Genomic DNA, 19917 nt, shown 5'->3' with positions numbered 1-19917 from the left:
TTCGTGAAAAGCTCCACGGCGCTAAACCTGAGACATAGCCCTGACCAATATGATTGGCTTGATCACTATCTCTTGCTTTCAGTGACTTTTGGCCCAGCAAGTTGCATGTCCGAGCTACCAGTTAGAAATATTAAAGGCGACGACCACGATACGATTCCAGTTTTAACGTTGTATTCATCTTTCCTGGTGATTCAAGGAGACAAACTTGTTAAACTTAAAAGGTATGCAATAGATGACTGACCGGCACATTAGACAGGTGTGGCTTCACCTGACGAAATCAGAACCTGTTTACAATTCCGCCCAGAGAAAAGAGTTCCAATCCCAAATCTTAATACAAATCTGACAGAAAATTATCTCTCGTCGATATGATATCTGTTAAAACCTAGATACGCTAACACTTTGTGCACGAAAATACGACCAAAATTTGAAATGACGTTTTCAAACTGAACATCGGCGTATTGATATGTTGCTTAACGAAGTCCTTTGGCCCAGCTTGGGAGTACATAAAGAAGCGTATTTCAAAATTTGTCAGTTGGAAGTTCACTTTTGCTGTCCTTGGTCGCAGGCTTTCTTCTACTTCGTTCAAAAGGTGAGAATGTGCTTTTAATGTCGTGAATTTGTAAAATTTATTGTAGTCATTCAAGAAGGAGTCTTCTTCCTTTAACTCTTATACAGTAGAAATATAAATACGGCGATAGTCTATTTCGCCGCGTGGTGTCATAGCCTTAGTACTTGGTACTTCGTCGGTAACTTAGCTTTCTTATTGTAGACGTAGAGTGTTTTCCACCTTGTGTTGTTCTCAAAGTCACGATATATACCTTCATGAAATTTGCAGTATCTGAGCGCCAACTACAGCAAAATGTCTGACGAGGAGCTTGGTTCGGCATCGGGTTCAGAGTCTGCCGAGGAGAGCAGTGGGCCCGAGGCGGCGGTCGCCACCGCTGGAGCCGCAGGGAGAGCCGCCAGGCCGCCTTCCAACCACCCCACCACTCTCGACATGGTCGTAGAAGCTATCGAGGTGCGTATCTTATCTTATTGTTGAAATTGTAATTTTTTCCCAAATGGCCAAAGCATTATAAGCACCACAACCACACTTTACTGTACGTCGTTGTAGCAATTGTAGCTTCCATTGAGTTCGTACTCTGTTTCGCACTATTATTTCCTGCCCTGAAGATGCCACTAAAAACTCGTTTTTCTTCCCCAGGCTCTCGGCGACTCCAAGGGCGCGTCCGTGCAGGCCATCAAGCAGTGGATCCCCGCCCGCTACCCCACCGTGGACCCGGCCCGCCTCGGCTCCCTGGTCAAGAAGGCGCTGGCGAAGGGGCTGGAAACCGGCAGGTCAGGAAAACTTTGATAACAGAGAAACCATTTTACTGTAAATATTTAAAGCCATCTTATTGCGAGATAGGCCAATCTCATATCGGGCTGTATTACACGTGTCAGTCTTCATTTGCGTGAACATGTCTGGTTCCTACGAATTTTACTAATGGTTACTATAATTGTGTTCCAGGCTCGTCCGTCCCAAGAAATCTGAGGGAATGACCGGAGCTACAGGACGGTTCAAAGTGGGAAAACCGCCCAAACCAGAGAAGAAACCAGCTAAAAAGAAGCCTGCAGCGAAGAAAGCAAAGCCGAAGAAGGCAGTCGACTTCGAAAATGGCGACGCATCCTCCGAATCGTCCCCGGAAGAAAATGGCGTGTACGATTACCCGGATGAAGAAAGCGAGGAGGAAGAAGACTCTCCCCCATCGCCTCCGCCCAAGAAAAAGGCCGTTTCCAAGGCCAAGAAACCTGCTACGAAGACGAAGAAGTCTCCCAAGGAAAAGGAACCGGCCAAGAAGACCAAGGCCGCAGCAGAAAAGACTAAGAAAGCGGCGAAGGAACCGAAGGAAAACGGCACTTCCAAACCCAAATCCAAGACAAAAGCAGCGGCGAAAAAAGAAGCGACCAAAGACGTAAAAAAGTCTCCCAAGAAAACTGCTGCCAAGCCTAGAGGAAGACCCAAGAAGGTAGTGGCGGAGTCAGACTAGCAGGCTGCTGTGATGACGTCAAACAAAAGACTAACGAAATGACGTCACACTTCGACATGCCATAGACTCTTAGTAGCTTTTATATATATCAAAAACATGGCCGTTTTAACGAGTTTGCGAATTTGAACTTGTCAACTGAACTTTTCCCCTTCAGGTCTTTAGTTTCTTCTTGTAATATAGTATGTGAAAAGGTGATGAATTTCATGTATTGATTGTTAGTAAATTTGTAGGATCGCGAGCGTCTAATTATCTATGTATTATCCTTATATTAAATAAATGAAGTTTTAAGTACCACAGTCTGTTGTCTGACTTTGTGTGAAAGATCCATTAATGAATTTGCCAAAACTATCTAAAGCAGTCAAGTGCTATTTCAGTAACCTAGACAGGAAAATGAAGTGTCAGTAGATCTACAATATAACAGTTGTAAAACAAATCCTATTTCGTAGATGTAGGTTTAATCTTAATTTAACATTAAACACTCAGAAGTAGCTGTTTGGCACCCAAATCACTATCGGTTATGCAGCAGGTATGATCAAAATATTTTGTCATTCAAGTTATACATTTGCTTTTCCATCGTACATATCATCTTTGCTAAAAAGCAATTGTTAAGGATCATCAAATATTTTAGAACATAACATTACATATATTAGCACATGAAACCTACTGTCCAACACCATAATTTGATCTAGAACAGTTCTCTATACTTAAATTCCAAGCAAATCAACGGTGGCAGGCAGTATCCATGGGCCGAAACAATATCCACTTACCACCGGGTATCTGTGGCTACGGATCTTGTTCTGGCCCATGTATATTGCCTACCTCTGGTAGATCTGCTTGGAGGTTACTCTATACTGCCTAGTACTCAATCTCTACATTCTTTTTACCTCCATAAATGTAGGTGTACTTTCGAAAAGGTACATTTTGCAAGGTAGGCATGTCATAAATACTAATTGTCCATGAAATACGGACATACGTGACTTTATAATACAAGGCCTGATGCCACAACCACACTGCCTTACACACAATAATGAGTCCGCAACACATGAGTTAACTATACATCAGAAAGTTATGTTCTTTAATGTGGAAAAATGCAGATTGCTGAGTTGAATTACCCTGACTCTAAACTCTCTATACAGTGGAGCGTATCAATAACTTAAACATTGACATTATTACTATTCAAATACACGTAGGTTGTCCAAAATAGATTCACTTTTGTTAAGCCTGTTTCACACTGTGCTGCCTGTTTTAATTGCTCTTGAAAATAATGTGCTACACTGTTCTTTTCTTGTGCTATCTATGTTCAACAGAGCGGCATCTTTTAGTGTGAACGTTTTGTCTGTCGTTTGACCATTTGTAGCTATTTGTTGGAAAAAAATCACTAATAGCGCAACAGTTCAGATGTTTAGACAAAAAAAGGTCCGGTTGTTCTATGTCTTAGGGAAGATAACTCCTTTGAAATCTTCCCTTATTATCAGAGGTTAAATTTCAAGATAGCTGAGAGACGAAAAATTGCTTCTAATTTATACCAACCCCGCACAATTGTCCCTAATTACAATTTGTATGACTAGATTCACTAGAATCAAATTGCCTTACATTTGAATGGACAATTTGGAGATGTGTTGCCTTACAACTGTCACTAACTGGGAATCTGGAAACAAATTATAAGCAGTAGTCTTTAATACATGAACTGACTCTACACAAGACTATGTAACTATTGTAAGCTGTATAAAGCTCTACAATTTAAAGTCTAGCTCAATTTCAGATTAATTAAGGAAGAACATGCTGAATGTTTACTTACACACAAATAAAACCTACAGGATAAACTGTTAAAAAGATAAATTTCCATCCGTGCTACAGACCGGTGAATGATGACCCTTCAATGTCAAACACAAAAATATGATGACTTTGATACTCTGAACTCTTGCTATGAGCCCTTTCAATGTTTATCATGTCAACTAGGGTGGATCAGATGATCAAATAAAATCACAACGGAAAGAAAAATAAATCATTTATGAAATACAACTTTCTACTTCTTCATGGAACATACACACTTATCTACAACATTCCCCCCTCTCACACTGTGCATGAAAGCTTCTTTATACAAAAAATTGGCTCATCAAACTTTTCTCCTAGGTTCATCAGTAGAAAAATGCTCAATAAAGGCTCCGATCTAGACGACTTGCAGAGATTAACTAACTTTTGCATGTGGTTATCCTAACATGGTTCTATCATCATTCAATGAACTGATAATTTACCAGCCTATCCACAATTGCAGGTTACTACTAATCATGTCTACATTTGCGACCATCTACGATGCACCATTCGAAGATTGCATATTACATGGACAAAAACTTTCACTCCTAACTCCTTTTGACAAGACTATGTAACTTTCATGCGAGAAGGTAGTCCTTGCACCCTGATATTAAGGCATTATTTTAATATCGTGACAAAAAATTTCAGTGTTTAGCAGCAGAGGATCATATTATTACGCTCAAAGTGACACCTTTGAGCACTGAACACTGTAGTACACACATAGGTTGCTAGGAGTTTGATGTAACATCCATCAAAGTCTACCAAAGGTATGACAATTTGCCCCCTTTTTTCCATTCTGTAGGAGGGCTGCGTGATTGCAACTGTACAAATATCGTACATTGATTCCTGAAAAGGTTAATAAATAATAGGAGATTTCAATTGGTGGAGATGCATGCTATTGCAATGACCGGACTGAAGGAAAGAAACAAATCTAACTCGAGGAAAATCAACAGAAGAAAATTTGTTGCAACCTTGATTCTGGAAAGGGATTTTTCTTCATCTGTTAATTGAATGTATCTTTACGGTCCCATGATGCTTTGTAACTGTTCGAAAGGTAGAAGTGTGTGAACAAAGATTTTGCAAAGCACCATGGGACCGTAAAATAAGGTAAAAAGAATATTTTTGTTTTCACACTTTTCCAAGATTTCTTGTGTTTTCCCTCTTTCCACAAGAGCAACAGCATGCATCAGGGGGAGTGCGATACTTTGCGGACGTGTTCCGGCAGCGCCGGTTCATGTCAGTCGCAGGTGGTCCGGTCTGGTGGTGGGGACGGGGTACGCTGTGGCCGTGTGAGCGACGCTGGTTGTTGGCATGGCGATACTGGACGTCTTGGCGGTGTGGAATGGCAGGTCTCCGTTGCCCATGCTTACGTCCATGGGCTCCACGTCGTTGGAGTTTGAGGCTTGGTTTCCGTCCGAGAAGGGAAACTTGGTTGGGCTGCAGGACAGGATATTCAGTTAAACATCATCCCACACATAAATGTAAGTGAACACACTATGCATTGGGTAAAACTTAAAGCCTATGAAACTTTTATATCTAACTACAGCAATTCTTGTGTCACAAAGCTAACTTCTTGAGTTGGTGACTCACTACAAATCACCCGGATGGAGGCCTGGCGAACCTCCGTCTCGTATCAGCCATACGGTGATTGACACCATTCACCCGGACGGGCTCCCTTGGAAATCAGTTACATAGTTAACTGAAGGGACCAAAGATTAATAATAATAATAGTAGTAACACTTCTACCATATTCTGTACATTTCTTTCTTACAATAAGAGAACATCACAAACCTGAGGACACCGCCTCTGCTGACAGGGCTGCCCATCAGGCCCCACTTGCGGGGAGATCTGGGCTTGTGTCCGCCCATTCTCATCATGTGATCCAGGAGGGAGGGGGCGACGTATGTGAAGCCCTGGAACACTTGATTGGCACTTTCACTGAGCATGGAATCGTCGGGACTGTCCACCGGTGTTTGTTTGGTAAACTTTGTGTCAAACTGACTCACGTCTTCGTCACTCACCTACACAAGACAGGAAGTATCAAACTTTTGAAATCATTTTCATCAGCAAGCCATGTCTAAAGTTTCATGCATACTATCAATGGTTCATACAGCTGTACAAGAAAAAATAATTTTTGTATTAAATCCATTATCAATAAACCTAAATCAAGTTTCGAAAGAAGGGCTAAAATCAGTTCATATAAACTCTCTGTACTTTAAATATCAAATCTGTCTGAATTTGGAAGAGTTCATTGCTATAGAAGGTCGTTATAGGAAATCATGGTTAATACTCACTATTTCAGGTTTGTAGGGAGGTTCCACCTTTCTCTGGAGTAGGTCATCCCAGTTGATTTGACGGAAGAATGCATGGTTCTGGGATGGAAAAATAACAACATTCAAGTTATTCAGGTTCCTTCTCTTACAAAGATAGCGATTTCCTTAGTAGGGTTTCTATGAGACATCATATACACCTTATGCTGTGAGAAGGACATCTCTTTTTAAAGAGGAGTATTCAAGTTTATATTACAACAAGAAGACAGTAAGGATAATGATGATGATGGTGATGATGAAGTAGGACAATGTGTACCTTGATAGGCTCTGCATCCTCCGGACCAGTCCCCAGTCTGACGGGCACATGTCTCTTCAACAACTATAAGAAGAGAAAGAGATCCATCACTGATAGTGCACAGAATATTTTCTCTCTCACGACTAAAACATGTGTTCTACTTTAGTCACAATGAAAACTAACCCTGACATCTACAACTGTGTCTTCTTTGTTAGCACTCTTTTTAAAAAACCTATTGTGCCGCAATTTCTATTCTCATTTTGTCTTCAGTGTCTTGACAGATTGACACCCAAAACGACAAAACCTTACCTTCTTGAGGATATCCTTGGCTTCAGGTGTGAGGTAAGGAGGGAGATTCAACTTCCCCTTGAGGATCTTGTCAATTGTTTTCTTCCTGTTGTCTGCTGTGAAGGGCGGCTGAGAAAAAAAAAAAAAGATACAAAGTAGTTAACGATCTATTTGTGCTGGTTTTCTACAAGACTTTCTGAAAGATGATGCAAAATTAATGTTTCCATTGCAAAACTACATTTCTTTCCTAGTCAAACAAGAAACAGTACTTACAGCTCCTGTTAACATGTCATACATAAGTGCTCCCAGACTCCACCAGTCCACAGCCTTCCCATGGCCACTCCTGGTCAGGATCTCTGGGGCCCTGCGAACAATGGGTAACTTATTGGTATGTAAAGCTACTAATGTATTCGTTTTGCACTAATTCTTTATTAGCTTTGAAACAACTGGATGTTCTTTAGAAACAGTTGAATCTACAGGAACTATAAAATAAACATTCAGCCTTTCTTAAGAACATAGCCATATCAAGCTTCTAACTAAAGCCCTAATGGTGTCATACATACAGGAGATAAAATATTCTAAAATCTTACACGTAACAAGCTCTGTATAAATGAAATAAGCTATTTTCTCTGCAAGTTTTCTCTTTTATACTTAGTTATATTCAAGCAAGTTGGCCTACACAGCGCAACAGCTTCAAACTAAAGCTGTCCCTTGTCTGAATTAAAATTAGGGATAGTAACAACAAGAGAGATGAAACTTACATGTACTCAATGGTTCCACAGAAGGTGTGAGTCATCTGGGTGCCGTAGATGGACTCTTTACACAGCCCGAAGTCGGTGAGTTTGACGTGACCTCGCTGGTCCAGAAGGATGTTTTCTGGCTTGAGGTCGCGGTAGATGATCCCCTCACTGTGCAGATGGGCCAGGGCGAGGCTGATCTCAGCCAGGTAGAAACTATGGAGAAACGAAAACAATCAGTCATCAGACACACTCCCTAATATACCAAGTCCTAGCTGTCTATCAACTTTAGCACTTCAACCAATAACAGAGAGGATGCATGCTGATCAAATCTTTGCATTTATAAGTTGTGATTTACAGCTCTATGCATTGGACAGGTACAATGAACAACAGTAATGGACAGAGAGTGTTTCAGTCTTTATAGAAAGACTGCTACAACTAAGGAGGCAACATGCCTATTGAAGCACTTCCAATAACTTACAAGTTCAGCCAAGACTTTAGTGGGTTAGACTTTAGTACAGAACAAGAGTGAACTCTAGACTAAAATATATAATGTTGACAGCAGTGTATCTTTTATTTATTTTATTTATTTATTTATTTTGATTTACCACATTTTGTGGAAGGATTGACATAACAGGTGACTATCACCTTTTCAAGATGTCATCCAAGACCGGACTGTAAGATTTGGACCATCGCACACCGGGGCATGCCCCTACTCTTTTTCGAAAGGTGTGGTGGGTTCTTTAACGTGCGCGGGGTGTTGCTCTCCCCAAACACGGGACCTCCATTTAACGTCCTATCCGAGGGACGTCCCTAACCCTAGATGAGCTAGGTACTCATTTACACCTGAGTGAAGTGAGGAAAGTCGTGTTAAGTGCCTTTCCCAAGGGCACAACGTCGGGGCGCAAGTTCGGACATGTCTCTGGGCGCACCTGGGATTAGATCCCGGGACCCATTGTTTGACAGCCGCGTGCTCTACAGTTGCGCCACACGACGCCACTTGTGTCGTGTCTTCTGTACAACTCACCAGGCTGTGTCCTCCATGAAGATTCCCTCTCTTTCCAGCTGCATGAAAAGCTCTCCTCCTAAAGAAGATAGGAAAAAGCATTTCTATGTTTGTTTCCTATTGGTATCATGCTGAAGCATGCATGTAATAATCATAGATATCACAAGAACACCATAAAAAAGGAGATTGAAAAAGAATGAGAAGGTTGGAAAAGAATAAAAAATCAGTTCTCAACATCGTCAATTGTAGTTTATCACATTCTGATATTCTAAAGAGTTGAACTTACCACTGAGGTACTCCAGGATGAGGTACAGTTTACCATTAGTCTGGAAGGCGTACTGGAGATCTACAATAAACGGGTGCTGCAGAGGGAGACAGAGACTTCAATCAGTACAGAAAATTGTACAAATTGTACTGTAACAGCAATACACATAGTTCCCAAACCACTGATGCCATGATTTAAAGTTTTGAACTGTGAAAGTTAGAAAGAAATAAGTCCATATAATGGAAAGATATTTCAACTGAAAAATTGTTAATAAAAGACATACCTTGACTGCTTCCAGAATATTTCTCTCAGCTTTGGTGTGTGCTGTGTCCTTCTGATTTCTGACTATGCTGGCCTGAAACAACACACCACAATACACGTTATCATAACACAGACATGACAAAAACAAACTTTAATACAACTGTTAAAGCACCATACATAAGGATTTGACCATTTTTTGGAAGACAAAGGTACAAATGTAAAAGCCTTAAGACTCACCTTTTTCAGGACTTTCATGGCAAAGATATTGCCTTGGTTGTTGCCTTGTGTTTTCTTGACTTGAAAGACCTTCCCGTAACCGCCCTTCCCAAGAACCTTCAGTAACTGGAAGTGTTCCGGGCCAACCTTCTCCTGGTATCTGTTCACTGTACCCTCGTGGATGTCCACTGTCTCTAGGTCATCAGTTCTGTAGCAAGGACAATAACCAAAAAACTATTTTAGTCAACACTTCAGAAACCTTCCAAGCTGTACTATACAGTTATGCAGAGTGGTAACAGGGGCACGCGCCCTAATGCTGTACCCCCAGGGGTAGTGGTGCGTACCTAGACCCTGGACCTGTTCCGGACCCGTTCGTAACCTTTAGGTTCAAGTCCCAAAAATCCTAAACATCTGGAATTAAGTCCGAACTTGAAAAAAAAATCTCTCGCTTTTACAGTCCTTTTTGATTTAAACCATCTTAAAGCTTCCTTAGCTCGTGAAATTTGCACTGGAAATATTTGAAAACATTGCTGTTTTTTGTTTATAACTGAACTTCTGCATTAATTACTGAAGCATATAATTCCGCATATTATAGTTTGCAAATTGCATGTAAAATTTATGCCAATATGCAATTTTACATGAAACAGGGAAAAAAAATATTCATAGCACACATATTCAAGTCCGAACCTGAACCTAAACCTCTGGACTTGAGTCCAAACCTAAACCTAAACTCGGGTTTAGGTACGCATCACTACCCAGGGGGCAGATTCTCTGACTGATAAACATAAAATTCAGATTGGCCAGGAACACTAAGTATAGTCACAGTTAACTTGTCTGACATTTATTCCCCCCCCCAAGAAGCCTCTGTGACCTGTTTGACAATTATTTCCCCCTCAAGAACTATTTTTCTTTTCTTTTCATTACATACAAAGAAAATAAGGAAAACACTTATTGTTATCTTCTTAATATTATTAATTGTCACCTCATTTAGTTGAAGACTACATGACATACTTGTTTCAGAATTTCTAGAGGGCAAATCACAAGCTAACAAGATCATAACATAGACAGCCTGTCCACCATATGAGATGAAATGAAATCAATTACCATAATTAATGCAATTACAGAAATGGATTAGCATTAAAGCATAATTGATTATTTTAATATACTCCAAGAAGTAGGTAATCTTTGGGATATTAATAGCCAATGAAGGCAACAATAAGATGCAAATTGCGCTCATTTTAGGCCATATTCCAACCTATAGAATAAGGCACAGAACTTTCAATAGACCAGAAATAATGGCAAAGATGAAGACACGAACTCAGTGAGCCTGAATATAAATCATAAACTTACTTCAATATTAAAGTCTGGGTGACCCTTTAATAATATATCAATCATGATCCTTACCTGTAAATATGCATGTATACACGTATCTTTAACTCCAAAACAGCTCAAACAAAGAGCCTAACGTAGAAACTAACGTGGACTTTGGTCTTTCATTGTCTTATCAACGACAGATTAACATTTTTCACCATGTCTGCTCTGAATACACAGAATTTGTCCATTTTGGGTTCTTTTTGATTGAATTTGAAATACATCAGAAATACATTTGTACCAACCACACTAATCTGATAGCAAACTTTTGCATGACTAGTTCTAGTGACTTATATACTAAATTTTCTTAGCTCAGATAAAGATTAAATCTAACATCCCAAATATATGTATGGTCAAGCAAATGTAATTTTCAAAATTGGCAAGTCATATCCTTATCAACATTAAAGATGGAGTCAGGACATTGGTACCTTAACAGTTCCTAATTCTAGCATTTAGCCTGAATTCAGACTGGTGAATTCTGTAAATACAGAAATGTTTGTGGTGGCTTTATGTTCGCATCGGCCATTTCACAGCGAACTCAAATTCAAAACCACCGCGAATACTGTAGCAGTATGTGACTATAGCGCTGCTGCAAAGTTAAAACCACTGCAAACACTCCATTTTCCCCTTAGCACAAAATAATACCACGGGAACTTAAGTGCATTTACAGTATTCGGACCGTCAGACAGGTGTTGCTCTTGTCTACCTGTCCCACAGAACAGGTAAGAACAGTTCCCACTTAACAGGTGAGTCAGAGAACAATGGGAAAATACCTTACCTGGAGAGGAAACCTCCTGATCCCCCGGAACAGTCCAGGAACTGGTCCTGTGGGCAGAAGAGAACAGAAACATTTAGAGAACCGAAACATGGACACACAAAATAATCATAGGTCCTCACATACTGTAAATGCAGAAATTTATGCGGTGGTTTTATGTTTGACCATGTCTCCGCGAACTTAAAACCAACGCGAACATTCTTGTCCAATACTGAAGCAGTACATGTATGTGACTACAGCGCTGCCGTTAACTTAAAACCACCGCAAACACTCCATTTACGCCTTAGCGCGAAATAAAAACCATGCAAACTTAAATGCATTTACAGTACTACGATTGGACCTTAAATTTTATTTTGATCGCCATTTTTAAATATTCAGTAGATTGAGACCCAGTGGTTTGATAAGTTTCATTTGATAAGCACCTGATAAAGCCTATCTAAAGGTACACTTGCAAATTGCTGGGTTTTTACAGTATGCTAAAGGTCATGTTTGATATCATTATGGCAAGACATATGCACACAACCTTGGGGGTCATCTCCCAAATAAACGTACCCCCCGGAATAAACATACCCCCTGGACAAATCTTCAAAATCTAATAAATGTACCCCCCGGAATAAACATACCCCCAGGAAATTTTCAGATAAACTGTGTCCATGCTACTTCTGTCCGAGGGAAAAATGGTAAGCAGGTAGCTGTAGGTTCTCTTGATTCATTTATGCCTGTCTAAGGACCATATAATTAAACACAGAATAACTGTACACATCTTGCTCAAATTGTAATCTTCCTTGCCACTTCAAAAAAGATATAGTAGTCATGTTGAAAAATTGGGTCAACATTTAGACCATGAACAGAAAATAACAATATCCTGAAGATATGGTCATCACAGGTAAAGTTCTTCACTTATTTGTAAAAGCCATAGAGAAAAGGAAGAATTATGACAATGTATATGATGTAACTTTTTTCTTTCCCAACTTGCCATTTATCTTCTATGCATAGAAACATGGATTTGTAAACATAACATGCCACAAACTATTGTGTTGTGTCAAGGACATAATCATATAATATCAAGGACAATATCATATAATGTTCTGGTTTTTGTTGTTGCAATCCAAAGAATTTGAAATTCAGACCTTACTCTTGTAAGTAGAAAAAAACATCCTTTTTGAGAAACTAAATTGTCAACAAATTTGTAAGAAACCTCAGGCTTACGATGTTGCCACATTTTAACAACAGGGTTCTCATGTTACACATGAAAGAGTGAGCCAGACAGTAGCCGACGCCGAAGACAGAAAGGGGCGGGGCTAACAAAGCAACATCGATGTTCTTAGAAAACTGCAACATTCTTTCTGTAGAGGGGTGATCTTTTTAAAGCATTTTTAAGTGATAATAACGGTGACTAGATTGCAATTCAATTTTATGTATAGACTTTAATATTGAAAGTTTCTTTGTTTAAATGCAAAACATATTTCTGACTAAGGCAAAGAAGTTTTATTTGTAGATCAAAAAGAGTTGTTTCCCCTTCTTCGACGTGAGCTCTTCCATGACAAAACTTGCCCACCAGAGTCACGTCCTGCGTTACTGTCACAGTGGCGATTTTCCAAGCGCTAAGTTTTCCTGTTTGTGGTAGGATTGAAATGTTTTGATATATTCTGAAAGACATTATACAATTTTGTATGCTAAGACACAGATTTTTCGTGGTGTTGTTTTATATTTTCATTTTGGGAAAGACTGTATCTCACGTGAGTAGAGAATTAAATGTTACTGTGCGCCGCTGGCATGTTTCTTTTCTGATCAGCGTGCTTTGGTTTACGATGTAAACAGAGACTGTCAAAGTTGTTTATGAAACAAGAATTAGGCTCTCTTTACATTATACTTTTGCCGTCAGCGCCACTGGCGTCAGCGCCACTGGCGACAGCGGGAACCGCGTGTAAAGACAATTCCCGTCGACGTAGTCCCGCTGTCAACAAATTTTCTCCCGTCAGCTTCGAAGCCGTCGCCCGTCAGCACAGCGGGAGTCCCCGTCAACTTCAAACTCCGTCTAAAGAGAATACGTCGGGCTCGCGTCAGCGGCAGTCAGGGTTTCGGCGATTAGCATAAAGCACGCGATGATCAGCATACTGTAAGTCTACTTAGATCCCCGGTATATATATAGAGAGAGAGATTCGCGGATCCGCGGCGACTTTTGTGCCGTGCATTCATTTCCCCGCGGATATATTTATCGTACTTGTGCCCCCCTCCCCACATTTACGAGTGATGAGCATGGAATATCTACACATAAACAAGGCTTTGCATTGTAGTTTAATACGGGCGGGAAGACGCCGTCTACCGTTGTACAATCATACAATTTTGTTTCTTGCTTTTGTTATGCTTACGCCCGATACTTTCTACAAGATGGCGAAATGCAAGCACCGCAGGTGTCTGTCAGATTTCCGGGCGGTGTGTCTAGAGACGTCGCGACAGCGGCCTCCCGACAGCGGGAAATTTCGCCGCTGACGCGAAAAACGTAATGTAAACTGCGCCTTACATTTCAAAACGTCAGTGTGGCGTCTTATTTTCTCCCAATAACAACTTTGACTTTGTAGTGTCCATAGAGATCGACCGATACGTTACTAGTTCCGCCAGGATTTCACAAAGGCCGGGTCATAGCGGCCTCTGTAGTTGCCGGGATATCAACGCCGCTTGGTCGAAAAATAGAGAATTATGAGCAAAAATGCCGGGGAAATATGGGCAGGAAAACCCAAACTTTAAATTTTAAGGGGATCCCAGGTTAGTAAAACTCTGATTTAAAAAAAAAAACAATAAACGTACCGTCCAAAATAAGAACGTACTGGGTGGATTTTGGGGCTGAAAAAAATAAACGTACCGGTACGTTTATTTGGGAGATGAGAGTACTTGTTAGTTTGCAAGGTTCCCGATTTTAAGTACCACAATGAACAATGAACAACTCAGCAAATCTTGGATTCATATTGGACGGCGGCTTTCAAGGATGGGGACTAAAATATGAAACAGTGACAAGAGGAGGTGCTACAAGCCATAGTACTAGTATTTGGCACATCTTTACCAACATATGGCAAATTGGTTATTACATTATTACATTGCCGGACACAGTAAATTTAATCACAGTAATTAGAAGGACACGGGCTTAAACAGTCGGGAAGCAGAGGCTAGGGCAAGGGACAGGACTACATGGAGGATCCTCCTGGAAAGCAAGGGGCTAGCCTCTGGCCTGAGCACATAGGCAGGCAGGCATTAGAAGTCTACCATTAGTTTACTGTACATTTGCATTTTTTTGCTGCCTGAATCATGACCTAAAACTGTCCCCTAGAGTTTGTAGTAAGGAGGATGAGCAGTGACAGGGCACCAGAAACACAACAGTCAACTTAGGGTCATCCCGAGGAAACACAGCTATCCTCTACATGTTTGACAGAGCAAAGATATTGGATTCAGTTGAACTGAAAAGGATACACTAATTTCATTGGTTTCATGGAGACCTTTGTGTTTCAGACTGCCATGAGTGTTATCTTCAATACATACGCATTTTGCTTTGTCAAAATTTTTAAACCTCAGCAGCTTTCCCTGCCAAGGCAGTCTTTTGGTACCAAATTTGCACGACTTAACAGGGTTAGCTAGTATTTTCAATGGGAAGGAACCCTTTGAACTTAAAATCAATATTCTCCATGGAGACATTGATGGAAAACTGCTTTGAGGTAGCCTTTGCATAACCTTTATGTTCCAAATTTACATGCTTCACATGCATCCGGTGACAAATGCTAAGCCAACAGTAAGTAATAACTGGGGCGGGCAATCTCATTGGTATTACTAATAATTAGGGTGGGGCAAGGGTGAGACAAGAGTAAATCAGGTGAGAGACACATGGTCTTACAGGTGCGGCTTCCTAACAGCCTAAGGGTTGCCTTTGTTACAAACCTTCTGTATCTACATAATACAACAATGAGTGCTAACTTCCAGTGCTTGCCTTAATGGACATAAATGGATCAGATTCTAATTTGCATAATTAATGAGGCAACTTTAAAAATCCGCTTTGTTCCATGATATGACAATTCAAATTGTAACTTAGGAAGAAAGGACTGTTGATAGATAGAAAATATGCAAATGTGGGCCTTATTTGCATACTTAATGAGTAACTTCTATCATTCCACACTGGCAAAAGACGGCAATTTCATACATTCAATCCTTTTTTGTGGCATCGGGACGTTATGTGAATGTGAACATCGTTGAATCAAATTATGCTAATAAGGGCCTCATTTGCATAATTGATGATAAATTTGTTAAGCTCATACTTTGGACATGTTATATTTTAAGACAATCAACTGGTATGATTTATGATTGATGAGAAACACTCCTAATACGTCAGTCATAAAGGTTAAAATCATTTGGCGAAGGTATGAGGTCGTGGAACTCTAGTGTTCTTTCTGTTATTGTCTTTTTTATCATTAAGTGGGATAGTGTTACTATATAGTGTATACATAAGAGTTATCAAGCTCCTTGTAGGACTGTGTTTTGCTTTTCAGTGTTCATATAACAGTCTATATATAGCAAACTGTAAACGTACATGTACAGGAAATATCATTACTGCCATACTGGTCTCCTAAATTTGCCACCTTGCTGAACAAGTTGACAAATTTAGGATACCAGTACAATCTACATAAAATATTTGTAATATACACTTACTGTTCAACATGTATACACTGTTATACAAACTTGACAAGCTGGCTTCTGTCAAATTTCTAATTTCCAGCTATTGTACAAATTGTTCAAAAATAAAAATACTGGTCTGTTTGTGGAAGACTGCGGACCAATCAGATTGTTGGTTGAGTGCAACCTAAGGCTGTGGACCAATCAAATCGACCAGCATAACCAGCACGTATTCTGACTGCCAGCCATCCACCATTGGGGAAAATTTTAGCATGATTTTTAGGTTACCTGAACTGGTGCAGGTATGCACATAAAAGTATTCAAGGATTTCAAGCCCTGGAAAGAGAAGCTAGGCAGTCAGAAACATTACAATCTTCCACCCTAATATTTGCTTGGAGATTATTAAACTGTTATGGATTGTTATGTCATACATATGGGGTCCACTCCTGGGCATAAAAACCTGCTTACATCATAATTTCATAAAAGACAACTTACAAATTATGTAATAATAATAATAATAATAATAGTCTTTATTGCATTTTCCTGCCCAGCAGGGCTAAATGCACAGAGGACCACATGTCAATAACAATACAGTGTCAAGCACAATGTGGAAGTATTCTAATCATGCCTTGTGGGACATCAGCTTAATAAGATGGCATTGTGGCACAAACAAAAGACAATACTGGGACAAAGATGTGAATTCAATATGGAGCATATTAGACAATGCAAATGAATACTTGTGAGGAACATGTGTAATCTCATTGTGTTGCTATGCCTTCGCTAAACTTTTGAATCTTTGAAAAGGCATATAATGCCAGCAAATGAAAGTTATTGTTGGTTATAACTGTATGGTACATTATATCTCACTTCCATTGCCTAACCTTGACGAGTTGAAAACATTTCCAAATTTTAATTCTTTCTTTCAGCTAGCATCTAAATGACGCAGCTTATAAATGCCATGACGTTGTAGCTTCTCCAGCTGTTGATAAAAATAGTGCAGCTTCAAAATTGGCTGTCCCTTTGAGTTCCATGTGAAGGCCGGTGTCGGCCAGACTTGGACTCTGTCCAGGTCTGTTTTACATGCAGGCCACTCTCAAATTATACCCGGTAAAATATCGTGCGCCGGGCTTCCCTTTCGTCAATGATAGTCATTTATCCGGTACGAGGGTGTTAAATGAAGTGGAGGGTCCCTGAAAGGGTTTACTGAAAATATTCCTTTACACAACAGCGGAGAGAAAATTTCGATTATGATAAACTCTTACTTAAGAACCCCCCCCCCCAGTTCCGGGTTCACGGACGGTCATCATAAATGAGTGGAAAGGAAGAACTTGCGCAGTTTGAAACGAAAATTTTACCCTCCCAGAGTTTTTCCTTCTCAGAACTTACTTAAACGTCTTTTTAAACTCTTGGATGACTGTTGTGAGGATCTTAGAGATGATTCAAGTATGTTGCACCGGTGACTCACCGGTGAGAGTGGCTGACATGACAAAAAGAACGTAGGCCATAATTTGGGACACCTAACGTTGAAGCCACAGACGCCACTTCCGATATAGATATCCTGTCAAATTCCCAATGAGATTTTACTCTCATTTTACTGGAAAACGGGTAGATATTTCATCGGTAAAAAGTATATGGAAATGATGTAAGTTTTGGCGTGGAAATTCGACAAATTCTAACTCGTTTTGCGGTGCGCCCCGTGTACTACAAATATGTCAGACTAGGGTGGGGAGGGGGGCATCTTGCACTGGATGTTCCACGGCAGACTTGGGGGAATCTGACGACGGGATCACGTCATCAGTACGGTACTAGTGAATAAAACATTATAGAGGTGAATCAAACACCGTTTTGCTGTAGAAAAATCAAGATCGATGGATGGAAAATTACAGTAGTATGGGAGAGGAATGGCGGGGGTAAGGTCCAGGCCAGGCCAGGCGGCCTTGCACTACCGGCTCCGGCAAATGTAGGCGCTACTCACGTCTAGTTCGTCATCTGAATAGTTATCCTGGCCCTCTGTGTCCAGGTCCAAGTCGAAAACGTCCACCATGATGACAAGTTGTGGCTAAAATCGAAGAAAATCCATACAAATGTCCGAGTTTTTGTGCCAAAGTTGCTGAAACGTGTCGTATGACCGCGAAACTACCGGCGTTTCTGGCCGCCGACGTCACGTGTGACGATTACGCATTCTGACCAATCATAAGCCAGGACTATTCATAGTGTGGGGATCGTCTCAAAGTATAATGTTAGCGCTTGTCATATAAACATTTTGAAATATGGCTACTGCTTTTTGTCGAAGTTCCAACACAGGACTGCATCAATGCCAAATTAAACAGAAAATGAAGGAAGGACGATACCCTATAACAAGTAGAATAAATGGACAATGGTACATTTGTAAATCACCAAGAATCGATATCATGGCAATGTTGCGGAACAATGTTTAACCATAATACCCCTGACTAATTTTCACCGTTGACTATTGGATTTCTCGATCAATCCTGAGTCACTATTATTCTTTTCACACGTCATAATCAGTGTCACTGATAAGTGGCTTCTGATAAGTTTAAAAGACTCTGAAAGTCTAAAAGTGACAATGTACGGAAGGTGACAAACGCATCAGTTTCCAAAGTTAGGGATGAAACTACTTGAATTGCGGATTCCGTTTCCAGTGCAATGAATTCCAACAACGCAGAGCAATTTGTTCATTCATAAAACAAGGTTCTTAAAATTCCTCAGACGCTGCGAGCAAGACGGCGGCGTCGGGGTTACGGAAGGTTAGTGCACGTACGGTGACGTTGTCTTCCGCCGGCGGCAGACTTTATCGTTAGGGGACACACCGTTACTGTGACTCTGCAATGCGTTTTGGAGCACCGCGGCTGGTTCTGTTAGCTTTATTGTGGTAGTTGTGACAAACGGGGGTACATTGATCGGTACTCGTGGAGAGAATCGGAGAGTGTAAAAAAAATCCCGGCCACTACTATTCCCCCCGATCGTTCTGAAACCTCTGCTTGGAGAATAGCAATTTGATACCTCAGCCCATTTCCCCCTATCAACAAGAATACAACAAATACATGTACAGTTATAATCTTTTTTATAATCTGATTGCAGTTGCATGAATTTCAGACCACTGCAGCAGCAGAACACAGTGGACTAGCACTAGCCACTACTACTCATTGATAAGACCCTATAACCCTATAAGTCAACGAGTTGTAGATACGTAGGGCTCCTCCCTCCTCCCGCATTAGTGGATCTCCCGTTCACTGCAGTATATCATAGTTCAAAGGAAAACAGCTACACACGCTGTGACTAGAAATAGATGCTCTAATTAGCTCAGGCGATGCGTTGGAGGAGCGCTCATCCCCGCTGTACTCAAACTGAACGTGACAAGTCCGATAATTCCAAGGCTATCAACAGAGATGGCGGGCCGCCACAAAACAATGTTATTTAGAAAATGATTGTTGCTTGCACATTAGAATGTGCAAGCAGGCAATATAAGAGTCAAAAGCCGCTCCTGTGAAGTAGGACTACTGAAAACGAAGAGCAAGAGCTTTAATTCTAAAAGAAATCAAGGTTACCGGAAATGGACAACGAAAAATATGGCGTTTACAAGACATTGCAACGCTTTAGTGAATGTGTTCGTCAACCTAATGACTACAAGAAAAAGTCCTCGAGTGGTTTAGTCTAGAAGCACAGCTTTTGTGTGGTCTAATCCGACTCTTGTTCGTCTCATGATGAGCCCTAACGAAATAATTACTTTTAGAGTCTGAGAATTTTTCTTGCAACAACCCCCAATTCTTAGGTGGAGACGGCGCTGGTTGGTCCTTCCGGGGAGCCCCCTGTCGGGTCAAACCATTTCGCGCCCAAAACGGGGAAGATCGAGTAGCCTTGACGTGAACACAATGTGATGACGCAACGGTTTTCGGGTGTCATTACACCTTGTT

At 40.6% G+C, this 19917-nt stretch overlaps 2 protein-coding genes across 2 annotated transcripts; one reads left to right on the top strand and one right to left on the bottom strand.

Moving 5' to 3' along the window:
• The first annotated feature begins 388 nt into the window (after positions 1-388).
• LOC136443798 (sperm-specific protein PHI-2B/PHI-3-like) lies at positions 389-2321 on the top strand. Its single transcript, XM_066441165.1, has 4 exons — positions 389-589; positions 836-1018; positions 1205-1338; positions 1511-2321. The coding sequence occupies exons 1-4, from the start codon at positions 464-466 to the stop codon at positions 2028-2030; spliced, it is 963 nt and encodes a 320-aa protein (XP_066297262.1). The 5' UTR covers positions 389-463; the 3' UTR covers positions 2031-2321.
• A 756-nt stretch (positions 2322-3077) lies between these two features.
• LOC136443787 (ribosomal protein S6 kinase beta-1-like) lies at positions 3078-18148 on the bottom strand. The gene is made up of 13 exons (XM_066441154.1): positions 17958-18148; positions 11330-11376; positions 9202-9388; positions 8987-9058; positions 8725-8800; positions 8460-8517; positions 7457-7648; positions 6969-7059; positions 6717-6824; positions 6429-6491; positions 6137-6214; positions 5634-5863; positions 3078-5279 (listed from the first exon to the last, which is right to left on the bottom strand). Exons 1-13 carry the CDS (start codon positions 18024-18026, stop codon positions 5075-5077), a joined length of 1476 nt encoding a protein of 491 aa, XP_066297251.1. The 5' UTR covers positions 18027-18148; the 3' UTR covers positions 3078-5074.
• Positions 18149-19917: the final 1769 nt, after the last annotated feature.

Source organism: Branchiostoma lanceolatum, chromosome 1 (assembly GCF_035083965.1).
Source record: "Branchiostoma lanceolatum isolate klBraLanc5 chromosome 1, klBraLanc5.hap2, whole genome shotgun sequence".
Taxonomy (NCBI): Eukaryota; Metazoa; Chordata; class Leptocardii; order Amphioxiformes; family Branchiostomatidae; genus Branchiostoma; species Branchiostoma lanceolatum.
Note: the sequence above shows the minus strand (reverse complement) of the source record. Positions and strands in the feature narration are given on the sequence as shown.